The following is an 11,904-nucleotide window of genomic DNA, read 5'->3' as shown; positions in this document are numbered from 1 at the left end:
TAAATTTGCGACGAAAATAAAATGTCGCTCTTTGATGCGACGTTTAGTTGTAATTAATTTTGTCGCAAAATTTAAATTAAGATTGCGACGTTTCTACAAAATCGTCGCAATATATTTTTTTTTTTTTTGTTATTTGATGATTTAATTTTTTTTTATTGTTAAACCTTAATTATAAACAATACTAGTAAAATAAAATTACAATAAAAACATTGAACAACTCAAATTTTATATCCACTACTTTAAAATTCACATTTAAGTTAAATTATCCAAACATGAATTTGAAATATACAAAGATAAGTTAATTCTCGTTTTCTCCTTCTTCATTAGAGAATTAGTTGCAAGTGACAGAGGGGTCATAGTGCTCGGACTTACTTTCAATCTGTTGAAAAAACACAAATCACACAGTTAAGGAGTTGCTCAATCAATAAATAATTCGTAAAAAAATCATGTTGAAAAATAAAACTTATAAATGCAATTTATACTCAGTTACTCTTACCTTCTTTTCAATTTCATATTGATGCCACTCTGTATCAGCCTTCCCTTCTTTCTTTGCTTGACTGTTTTGACTGAGAGAAGCTTCAACATCCTCTGTCCAAAGAAAAAAACTTATATAAGAAGCATACAAATGCCAATATAATCAATCAGCACATTTAATTGCAACACAATAATAATAATAATAATAATAATAATAATAATAATGAACATATGGAATCTTTATCAAGTTGTCTGATCAATTGTGAACATAAGAAATTTTTTTCAAGAAAGTTCTAAGTAGTAATATCATTGCCGATAATGAAACCTAAACAGTTTGACATGCATATATTTCATGTATATAAACATAGCTATAGCATATATGCATAAATGTATATACATTTAATTGCCGGAGAACTGCAAGTCCGTAATAATAGAAAATTCAAGAAGATTGCAACGTAAACTATCTATAAAAATTACTATCTAAACCATCAAAATCATTTAGAGACAAGAATCGCCGATACTTGTTTTATTTTGGAATAATGAAGTTTTTAGATTCATAATGCAAAACAAAAAATGTCATAGGAAAACAAATAGAGAGAAAATCACCAAATTTAGAAAGCAAACAAATCAAGAGAAAGGGAATTGCATTGCCACTCGTAGGCTCATGCACATTATAATATACATACAGTTTCAATTAAATGAACTTATTATCGGCACAAATGCATTCAGTAACTATGGAATTATTTGAGAAATAATTTAAACCTTACCAGCAAGGTAAAGAGCAGACACAACGGGGAACGAGTGGTTTGCTACAACGAAAAATAAAGCTCGAACAATTGGTAATGTACAATGGCAAGCAGCGAATGGCGTGACAATGTACAACAGCAAGCGGTGAACGGTAAGAAATTCCAATCCAACTACTAGCATGGGTAAAGGGAAAAAATTACAAGTTTGTCCTATAAGATTTCAAGATAACTAACAAACCATACACATTCATCAAATATCAGTAAAACACATTCAAAAAAAAGAAGACAAAAAAAAAACAAACAAAAATTGAAGAACAATACAGAACCATAAATTAAAATAATTGGTCTTTTGCAACTGTAAACCACAAAAAAATCATTTTGGAAAAAAATAATAATAACCCCAAATAAAGTATTTGAAAAAAAAAATAGGAAAGAAAAAAAAAAGTAAGACCATACCAATTGATTAGTGGGTTTCAAGTTTCAAGAATTCGGTGTGGGCGTCGGTGGAGGTGTGATGACGGAAGTGGCGTCGGCGAAGGGCGGAGGTGGCGTTGATGTGGGCTCCTGGTGCGTTGGAGGAGGGCGGAGGTGCGACGACGAAGGTGGCATCTTCCAACTGAAAATATGTAACGGCTAAGAACGAGCATGATCAAATTCATGCCAGTTAAAATAGTCCAGCTCAACAAATATTACACACATTCATCTTCTTCCATCACATTTATACAGTATATACTTGCTACCCTTAGCTTTCTACACATCATTAAAAAATTTGAATGCATTAGCAAACTGACACACAAAACATCGATGAATCAAAAAACAAATCCGCATTTCATAGGAACTGTTTCGGTGGATATAAACACCTTTCAATTTCATAGTAATGCATGGAAGCACAAAAACGAATTAAACTCTAAAATTAAAGATGGAAATTTTCAAAACAAACAATCATTCTACAAAATACAGAAGAAAAAAAATTGAAAATTGAAAATTTTGTTAGCCTTAACAAAATAGCAATAGAAGCCTCCCAAATTAGAACTTCAGTGATTCAATAACACAACCAATTCTAATCAATCCGATCCAATAAACACACCAAACCTCAAAATAATCAACTTCCCAGATACAAATTCCGGCCAACTTATCTCAAAAACACATAAAACCCGAAAATTTATTTTTTTTAAGGAACAAAAGAACGATCTGCCGAAGAAGATCGAACCATCAGCGCACAAATTGAAACCAGATAAATGGTTCCTGGTGCGTCGACGAAGGGCGGAGGTGCGTCGGCGGCGAAGGGCGGAGAAGGCGTTGGTGTGAGCTCCTGGTGCCTCGGAGAAAGGCGGAGGTGGGGTCGGCAAAGGCGGAGGTGTTGGCGGAGGCCTGTGAGAAAGAAGTAGCGAGAGAGTGAACAGAGATAGGAGAAAATTAGGGCATAAAGATATTTAATAATTAATACATTGCGACATTAAAATACAAACGTCGCAAGCTTGAATTAAGTTTGCGATTTTTATCTTAATTTTGCGACTTTAAATTAAAACGTCGCAAATAACGTCGCAAAATCCCCATTCTACGTGCGACGTTTTAAAACAAATGTCGCAAGCTTGAATTAAGTTTGCGATTTTTATCTTAATTTTGCGACTTTAAACTAAAACGTCGCAAATAACGTCGCAAAATCCCTATTCTACTTGCGACGTTTTTAATATAAACGTCGCAGTCTATATTTGGTAAAAAGTCTTTAATTTTTTTTTTCCATTGCGACGTATTTGTACATTATCGACGCAAGGTTGCGACGAAAACTACATTTTCGTCGCATATATTGGAGGAAAATATTAGCACTTAATTGTGCGACAATATTTTACTACGAAACTATTTATCGTCACAATAATTTCTATAAATTTATAATTTCTGATTATTTGCGACGATTTTTTATAAAATAGTCGCAAATCGTGCGACGAATATTTTTTCGTCGCAATAAAAAAGTCGCCTGAATCGAATTTTGGCCTAGTGAGTGGGGACTCGCACAGGGCGAGGAAAAAGTATGTCAGGTCGGGAAAAGTGGCCTTTTCAGGAAAATGGATTCATCAGGTGTAGGAGAGCTCGCCAACCATTTCTTTCGGTAAGAATGACAAGAGAGGGATAGTTCGCCCACACCACGACTCTTTGGTGATAACCGCGCACCTAGAGGGATACGAGGTATCTAGGATTTTTGTAGACAATGATAGCTCGGTGGATATCGTGTACAAAGAATGTCTAGACCAGATGCGTCTAGGAGAGTTAAACGTTAGCCTGGTGAAAACACTGGTCTATGGGTTTTCGGGCGTGGAAGAGGTGGCCATTGGCGAGGTTTCTTTGCAGATAACTTTGGGGACGTCGCCTCTGACACAAACTCACATAATACGTTTCCTGGTGATGGATACCCCGTCAACATACAATGTAATATTGGGGAGGCCGACCCTAAACAAATTTGAGGCTATCCTTTCAACAGTACACATGAAGTTGAAATTCCCTGTGGGAAGGGAGGTAGGCGAGGTAAGAGGGGATCAGGAGGACTCAAGGCGTTGCTATGCCGATGGAGTACGAGTAGCCAGCAAAAAGCGAGGAGAGATAGTACATTCGCTGCAAGAAGTACAAAGGACGGTGGACACTGATAATAAGAAGCCTCGGGTGACTCCGATGGAGGAATTGTTGACGATAGAATTATGGCCGCAAACGCCAGTATGTACCACTCGGATCGATAGCGAGATGAGTGGGGAAGTATGTCGGGAACTGATAGCATTTTTACAAGAGAATCACGATGTATTCTCTTGGGGTCCGAGGGATTTGAAGGGCATCGACCCCAAGTTTGTTCAACATCGTCTAAATATTCGGACCGACACCCGACCAATAAAGCAGAAGAGACGGCATTTCGGAGCCGAGAAAGATGGGATAATAGCTGCGGAAGTAGAACGACTTCTACAGGCGGGACACGTCAAGGAGATCCAATTTCCTAATTGGTTGTCCAATGTGGTGCTGGTAAAGAAAGCCGAGGGAAAGTGGCGAATGTGCATAGATTTTAGAGATATCAATAAGGCATGTCCAAAAGATCATTATCCTTTGCCAAGGATTGATCAATTGGTAGACTCCACGGCGGGGTATGAATTATTAAGCATGATGGATGCTTCGCAAGGGTATCATCAGATCATGCTCCATCCGGATGATCATAAAAATGTCAGTTTCGTTACGGCGGCGGACACATTTTGTTACGTCGTCATGCCGTATGGGTTGAAGAATGTCGGGGCAACATATCAACGGCTGGTGGATACCATGTTCCGAAGTCAGCTGGGAAGGAATATGGAAGTATATGTTGACGACATGTTGGTCAAGAGTAAGGAGGCGAGAACTCACATCGAGGACTTGAGAGAGACCTTCGCCAAGTTACGGCAGTACGAAATGAAGCTCAACCCGGCGAAGTGTTCTTTTGGGGTGCGAGCGGGAAATTTTTTGGGGTACATGGTGACCGAGCGTGGTATCGAGGTGAATCCAGAGAAGGTGCAGGCTGTGCTGGGTATGAGATCCCCGAGGACGGTCAAGGAGGTTCAGGTTTTAACGGGAAGAATGGCGGCATTGGGGAGATTTATCTCGGGGTCAGCAGCAAGAAGCTTACCTTTCTTTGAAGTATTAAAAAAGAATAAATCATTTGTGTGGACGGCGGAATGTCAGCTCGCATTCGATCAATTGAAGGCATACCTCGTTCAAGTCCCCCTTCTGCCAAAGCCAATAAAAAATGAATCTCTTCTCTTATATGTCGCGGCAGGGCAGGGAGTAGTTAGCTCGGTATTGGTACGGGAGGAGCAACACAAGCAGTTCCCAGTTTATTTCGTCAGTAAAGTTTTGCAGGGCGCAGAACAAAGGTATTCTGATATAGAGAAAATCGCCTACGCAATAATGATATCAGCCCAGAAGTTGAAGCCTTATTTCTTGTCACATGCCATCATAGTAAGGACTAATTACCATCTGAAGCAGATATTGAGCAACCCCGAGGTATCAGGTAGAATGGTGAAATGGGCGGTAGAGTTGGGACAATATGATGTGGAGTTCCAACCTCGTGTTGCTATAAAAGAGCAAGTGCTGGCGGATTTCATCCAAGAAACTACGCCGGGGTGTGGCGAGGTAGAAGGCGAGGTATGGGAGGCTCACGTGGACGGTTCGTCCATTATTGGAGGTTGCGGGGTAGGAATTGTATTAACTAGCGCAAAGGGCGAGGTATCCGAATATGCTGTGAGGTTGGCATTTCGGGCATCCAATAATGAAGCAGAGTACGAGGCAATCAAAGAGGGGCTTATGCTGGCCTGGGCTAGGAGAGTGAGATTCATCAGAGTATTTTCGGACTCTCAATTGATCGTTCAGCAGATCAAGGGGGCCTTCGACGTAAAGGATGAACGAATGGGCCGATACGTGGCTCAGATTTTCGAGCTTATGGCTCAATTTGATCATTGCAAGGTAACACAGATCCCTCGGGAGGAGAATCGTCGGGCGGATTTCTTGGCAAGGATGGCTAGTTCGGCAGCGGGGGTAAGGGAGCGATCTATATCGTTGAGAGTGGAGACGGAATGCGATGCCAAGGCCAAAGTCTTGAGCATAGAAGTGAAGAAGGATTGGAGGCAGCCATTATTGGCGTTTCTACGAGGTGAAAAAGTGTCCGGTAGAAAAGAGCAGGACAAAGTAGTTGTGTGAGCACGATACTTCGTGGAGATTGGGGGGGAGTTGTATAAAAGATCATTTGTCTCGGATCCGTTGAAATGCCTCTGCGAGGGGGAGGTTAAATATGCAATGATGTAGATGCATGAGGGGTGTTGTGGCAATCATACTGGCGCCAAGAGCTTGGCGAAGCGACTTTTACAAGCGGGATATTTCTGGCCACCAATGAAAAAAGACTCGGGGGATTTGGTTAAACGTTGCTCCAAATGCCAAAGGCATGCTCCGCTGATTCACGTGCCGGCCGAGGAGCTGGGTATCATGACATCGCCTTCCCCTTTTTCCCAATGGGGAATTGATATCGTCGGTCCTTTCCCGGTGGCTTCCGGCCGATGTAAGTTTCTAATCGTGGCAGTTGATATTTTTCTAAATGGGCCGAGGCTATGTCGGTCACCTCGATCACCGAGGCTAGTGTTTTGAAATTTCTATAGGAAAACAAATGTTCCCGGTATGGAATTCCTCGTATACACATCTCGGACAACGGAACGCAATTTAATGGCTCTAAGGTACGAGCGTGGTGTGTCGAGATGGGGGTCCAACAGCGTTTTTGTTCGGTAGCACACCCACAAGCTAATGGACAAGTGGAGGTAACTAATCGGATAATAGTATCGGGCATAAAGAAGAGATTGGAAGAGGCCAAGGGGGCCTGGACGGAGGAGCTTGCAGTATTATGGGCATAATGAACTACCTTTAAGTCAGCTATGGGGGAATCTCCGTTCTCACTCGTGTACGGAATAGAGGCAGTGTTGCCTGTCGTGGTACGGATACCTAGTCGAAGGACCCAATCCTTCAACCCGGAGCAGAATGGGCCCTTAATCCGGGAATGTTTGGATATGATCATGGAAAAGAGAGAGGTAGCAGCAAGGCGCATGGAGAGAGATAAAGCGGCGGTAAAGGCGGCATATGATAAGAGAGTCCGAGGACGTACGTTCGAGGTAGGCGACATGGTATTGCGATGAGCTGATTCTTTGAAGATGCGAGGTAAACTCGAGGAAAATTGGGAAGGACCATACAAGATAATGCAACGACTAAATGGGGGTGCATATTAGATTGAAGACAAGAACGGTAAAAAGTTACCTCGGCCATGGAACGTGTGTCATTTGAAGAAGTTCCATTCTTGAAGGGCTGTTGTTTACTGGGTTTTTTTTTTGTTAAAGGTATAAGTGCCTTTATTTTGGTCAGGGGGTGATATACCTCATCTCTTTTGTTAATTTCTGTTATTTTGGTCTATGGGTGATATACCTCAGCTCTTTTGTTAATGAAATATGTGCATTTGGGCATTTTGTCGTAAAATATGCTTTATCCAAGATCAATAAAGTAACAAGACGCGAGATATGAGTGTAATCGGAATGATTACACTGGAATAAGACGAGGTCAGTATTGACCTCGCATCCGATATGAGTGTAATCGGAATGATTACACTGGAATAAGACGAGGTCAGTATTGACCTCGCATCCGATATGAGTGTAATCGGAATGATTACACTGGAATAAGACGAGGTCAGTATTGACCTCGCATCCGATATAGAGTGTAGTCAGAATGATTACACTCGAATAAGACAAGGTCAGTATTGACCTCGCAGGCGATATAATATTGTCAGACTTACTAAATCAAGCGAGGTCAATATTAACCTCGCATCCAAAGCAGCTCAACTTTTTAGAGAGGTAAAATGTTCAAGAAAAAGGGGTGATTGAATGATAGCACTTAAATGAAACAAGGTCGGTATCAACCTCATCAACCGACATCATAAGTTAATATTTATGGTTAGTATCAGTAAGGCAACCGAGGAACATAAGGTATAAAGAGAAAGTAAATGAACTTATACTATAACTATTTTGAGAAACAACAAAGCAAATGAAGAAAAATACAAAAGCAAAATATATATATATATATATATATATATATATATATATATATATATATATATATATATATATATATATATATATATATATATATATATATATATATATATATAAAGCCGACATAAGGCCTTAGTCTTGAGCATCTTCATCTTGAGTCGCCACATTATCAGCCTCGGTATCTTCCTCGCTGGCAGCAACCGCATCCATCGTATACCACGGTTGCCCATCACGGCGCACCTGTAATGGTTGCCAGGTCACTGGTATCTCGTTGGCAGGCAATCTTCTCGTTGGCGCCAGCCTTCGCAATATCCATCTGCGCTATCTTGATGGTATGCGAGACGGCAAACTCCGTATACGGCATTAGGTACATATACCTAAGTTCTGCCGAAAACTTCTGCAGCATAGCCCTACCCTCGTCGGAAGGAAAATATGTTGGAGTAGGTGACCAACAAGCCAACTTGTGGCTGTGGTCTTTCCTTTTATCTTGTAATAAAACAATCGTTTTTTTCGTTCGTAATAATAAAATATCTTATTTGGCATTCTATATCTGTTATCCCATGCGAGCAGCATAGATATAGTCCTAACGAGTTACTCTATTACTGTGAGTTGATCTAGTAGAATCGTGAGATAACTCAGCAATGTAATGTAACTGTTAAACCTTGTTCCTAGTCGATGGGTTACGCCAATAATGAGGATACCGGCCTTTCCCTTTTGAGACTAGCACTTAGTGTATATGTACTGCGTCTTATCAGTCCTCGGTGTTGTGACATCGGCATACTTGAGTGGGTGCTCATACTGGATGAGTTCACTGAACTCCCTCGCCCTAGAAACCTATAAGTGGTTCTCATTCATCGAGTAATAGGTTTCTAAGATATAGTTGTACACCATTAGTCCTTAAGACCCAGACATCACCGTGACTTCACTAGAGGACCGATTGTATCGTGACCTGTCCATGAGTCCCACCGCGGACCACTCCAAGGGCCAACGTTCGTGCAATCCGAAATCTAGTGTGAAGTCTGTGCATTGTAGTAGGGGATTCGAGCGCTTGAGTAGTCATGGATGTCCTGTGTGTTCTGACGGTTTATAATCCATGGAATCTATGGCTAGAGTTGATAGTGGGGTGATTAGGGAAATGTGTTTCCCTAAGTCGCACACGAACGGATTTATAATACCTAGAACGTTCGCACGGTTATTGAACTTTATAAGAGGTCTCGGTGAACCAATGCCTCTATTTCAATCGGGACATGTGCTACGAAGGGATCGTACTGTACGCTAACTATATCATAAGGTTCTTGCAGGCACTTCATTTGTATCTAGGGAATCATGATGCGTAGTTGCTAGACGCCAATCTTGATTCGTTGGGCACCGATTTGATCGGGGATTAGGTAAAATGAGTTTAACTCTAATCGGGACTCTTGGGAGGAGTTCGTATAAGAACAATGTGTTGTTCGAATCACAAAGAGTTGTGAGCCCACGGCTAGCATACACCTGAACCATTGAGGGTCACACTTCTCGTGTAATATAGATCCTTGATAACAACAAGCATAGATTAATGTGTTAATCTTTGAACGATTGGATGTCGATATGATTGAATCCAAGATTCGTAATTGTGAATTGCGAATTGGAATAAACGTGGAGAAAGAGAGAAATGCGGAATTTAGTGAACTTTCTAAATTGGGAAGTTTCCCGATTTAGCAAGTCCACTGAAGTGGAAGTTTCCAATTTTGGAAATTGGAAATTTCGAAGAGGCACTCGTATCGACGAGGACTTTGAGCTCGTCACAAATATAATTTTGTTATAATTTTGTGAACGATCGTTTATTAGAAACGAGGCCGACGAGGGAATGGGTTTAATGCATCAGTGGGTCAAGCCCAATGACTTAAGCCCGCTAGGGTTGAAAACCCTATGTATAAATAGACCTCAAACAAGAGTTTGAGATCAGATTTTCAGCACCAAACCCTAGCCGCTCAACCCTAGCCGCTCCCCTCTTCGGCCGTTGCTCCACCGGCGCGCCACCGCCGACCACCGCCGGAAAACCGCCGGTTTTTCTTCTCTCGTTTCCTTCGTTTTATTCTTGTTGTTATCTAACTCGTTTACATCTAGTGCTGTAGTTCGAGTGGCTCGAAAATACGAGGTGAAACCTAATTGGAGAGGAGCTGCTGCCCCGACGAATCCACGCACCGCCGCACGCGCCGATACGTCGCTCACGCGCCGCCGCAGCCGCTGCCACGCGCCGCCGCTGCTGCTGCCGTTCACCGCCGTTCGTCGCTTGCTGAATCAGCTTGGTCCAGCCGTGAGTTGCAGCCCCGAGGATTGGTAATTTGCAACTTGTACGTGTTTGAGTTTTGGATTTCGATTCGTCGAAATCTCACGCTACAAGAGGTAATTAAATCGGAACTTTCGTAATTCGATTCGAACATGTTTGTATGATTTTTTAATTTACGAGCATGAGTAATATGTGATTACGTGTTTCGATTTTATTGAATGTTGAATAAGCATGTTTCGTGATTTTCGGTTTTACGTATTTTTCAATTAAATCGATAATTACCATATGTATGGCGGAAGCGTTAAGGTACGTTGACTATGTGATTAGTTTATGCATGTAATCGAAATTAGTTCGATCTAAAATTTTTAAATTCCGCTGCGTATACATGCACGATCCCCAACAAAATAGGCACGGAAGCCTTCTTGCCAAGCCCGAGATTTTTCCTCCTCAAGGGCCGCTTTCTCGCGAGCATGCTCGGCCTTTTCAGCCTTAAAGGCAGCCCTCTCTTGTTCAAGAGCAGTCGCCTGCTCTTGGGCCCGCTGCTCTGAGATCACGATCTGATCTCGGAGAGCCCTCTCTTTCTCGACCGCGGCGGCCTTCGTTTTCTCAAGCTCATCTCGCAGGCGAGATAGCTCCTGTTGGGAATGGGCAGAGGGTAGGCCCCTGTTGGCAAAAAGACCAACGAGGTGGCTAAGGGCGGCACAACCCTGCCTTTGTAGCTCGTCTTCTCCCAGTTTCTCCAGCTCCTTTTGATCGTTGGAAGACCAGAAACTGCGAATAAAGTCCACCATCTTGTCAGAGCCAGGCTTCGGGTTGAGCAACGAGGCCGGTACCGCGATCGTTTTGGGGGAGGGACAAGCCAACGCAATCGCCGAGGTAGCGGCTGCTTTAGCAGGTGGCGGAGCATTCTTCTTCGAACTCGACGGATTCGAAGCCGACGTTTTCTTGGGCAAGGGAAAAAGAGCATCCTCGGCACCCCGTTTGCGACATGAAGACTTGGTGGTGTTAGTGACGTCGGCCGTCGAGCTGGGCACCGCGTTGGCTTCATTGGTCGTAGGCGGCGCGGTCGAGGCTTCGGCAGCGGCATCAGCTTTTTTCGGAACCAGGGTTGCACGAAGATGGGGAAACCTCGCTGCTTCAAAAAAATAAGAAAAATGGGGCAAACGGTTAAAAAAATATACTTATTACCGAAAGAGGTAGTTCACGTTAAATCGAGATTATTACCGCGTTCGGCGGGAGTCATAGCAGGCCCCGGCGTACGGAGTAAACCAAAGGCAGCAAGCAGCCCTGGTGTCCGTATGGCATTTTCTACGTGTAAATATTGTTTATGAAAAAAAGACTCTGTATACGCAACATCGGCAAGCATATCGTTGGTATGAGGAGGTGGGGTTTGAATACTACCGGCTTTGGTATTAAAGGGCCACGGTTCATTGATTCGAACGAAGAAGAATCTTCGATGCCAATAATTTATTTTGTTCGGAATATTGGTAAAAATAGTCTTATCTCGCCGATCGGAAAGATAATACATCGACCCAGAACGGCGAGCATAGAAAAAATAATCCAATAGCCCGCCGCAAATATTTTGGATATGTTGGAGGGTGCATATCATAAAAAAACAATTCATTATACTAAATGAATTAGGGGAAAACCGACATAAAGGTACCCCGAAACGGTTGGCGACGTCTACTGAAAATGGGTTAAGAGGAAAGGAAAGGCCGGCTTTGGCTTGGTGCTTATACCAAGTCAAAAGCTCGTCATCAAAATAGCCCGGAAGTTGGGTCGGCTCGGGGTGTACAAACCAATATCCAAGCCCGAACTCCACTGACTC

General features: G+C 42.3%; 1 protein-coding gene and 1 long non-coding RNA gene across 3 annotated transcripts; one reads left to right on the top strand and one right to left on the bottom strand.

Annotated features, from left to right (window-relative positions):
• Positions 1-209: 209 nt before the first annotated feature.
• On the bottom strand, positions 210-2,621 carry LOC105973829 (uncharacterized). 2 transcript variants are annotated; one of them, XR_016030278.1, is made up of 5 exons: positions 2,431-2,621; positions 1,677-1,970; positions 1,242-1,394; positions 497-588; positions 210-379 (listed from the first exon to the last, which is right to left on the bottom strand). It is a non-coding gene; the product is annotated as an uncharacterized LOC105973829 (long non-coding RNA). The 2 variants fall into 2 exon arrangements; XR_001174287.2 differs by having other exon boundaries at positions 1,242-1,391.
• Positions 2,622-6,029: 3,408 nt separating this feature from the next.
• LOC105966839 (uncharacterized) lies at positions 6,030-6,625 on the top strand. Its single transcript, XM_088815177.1, has 2 exons — positions 6,030-6,279; positions 6,504-6,625. The coding sequence occupies exons 1-2, from the start codon at positions 6,030-6,032 to the stop codon at positions 6,623-6,625; spliced, it is 372 nt and encodes a 123-aa protein (XP_088671303.1).
• Positions 6,626-11,904: the final 5,279 nt, after the last annotated feature.

This window comes from Erythranthe guttata, chromosome 3, assembly GCF_056151865.1.
Source record: "Erythranthe guttata isolate IM_541 chromosome 3, IM_541, whole genome shotgun sequence".
In the NCBI taxonomy this organism is placed as follows: Eukaryota; Viridiplantae; Streptophyta; class Magnoliopsida; order Lamiales; family Phrymaceae; genus Erythranthe; species Erythranthe guttata.
The sequence above is the reverse complement of the archived record's forward strand: the minus strand, read 5'-3'. Positions and strand labels throughout refer to the sequence as shown.

Bases quoted from the DNA above. Each gene is read 5' to 3' on its own strand.
- LOC105966839 (XM_088815177.1), top strand. From the start codon at position 6,030: ATGCATGAGGGGTGTTGTGGCAATCATACTGGCGCCAAGAGCTTGGCG. The intron at 6,280-6,503 runs GTAAGTTTCTAA...TTTGTTCGGTAG, and splicing joins CCCGGTGGCTTCCGGCCGAT to CACACCCACAAGCTAATGGA.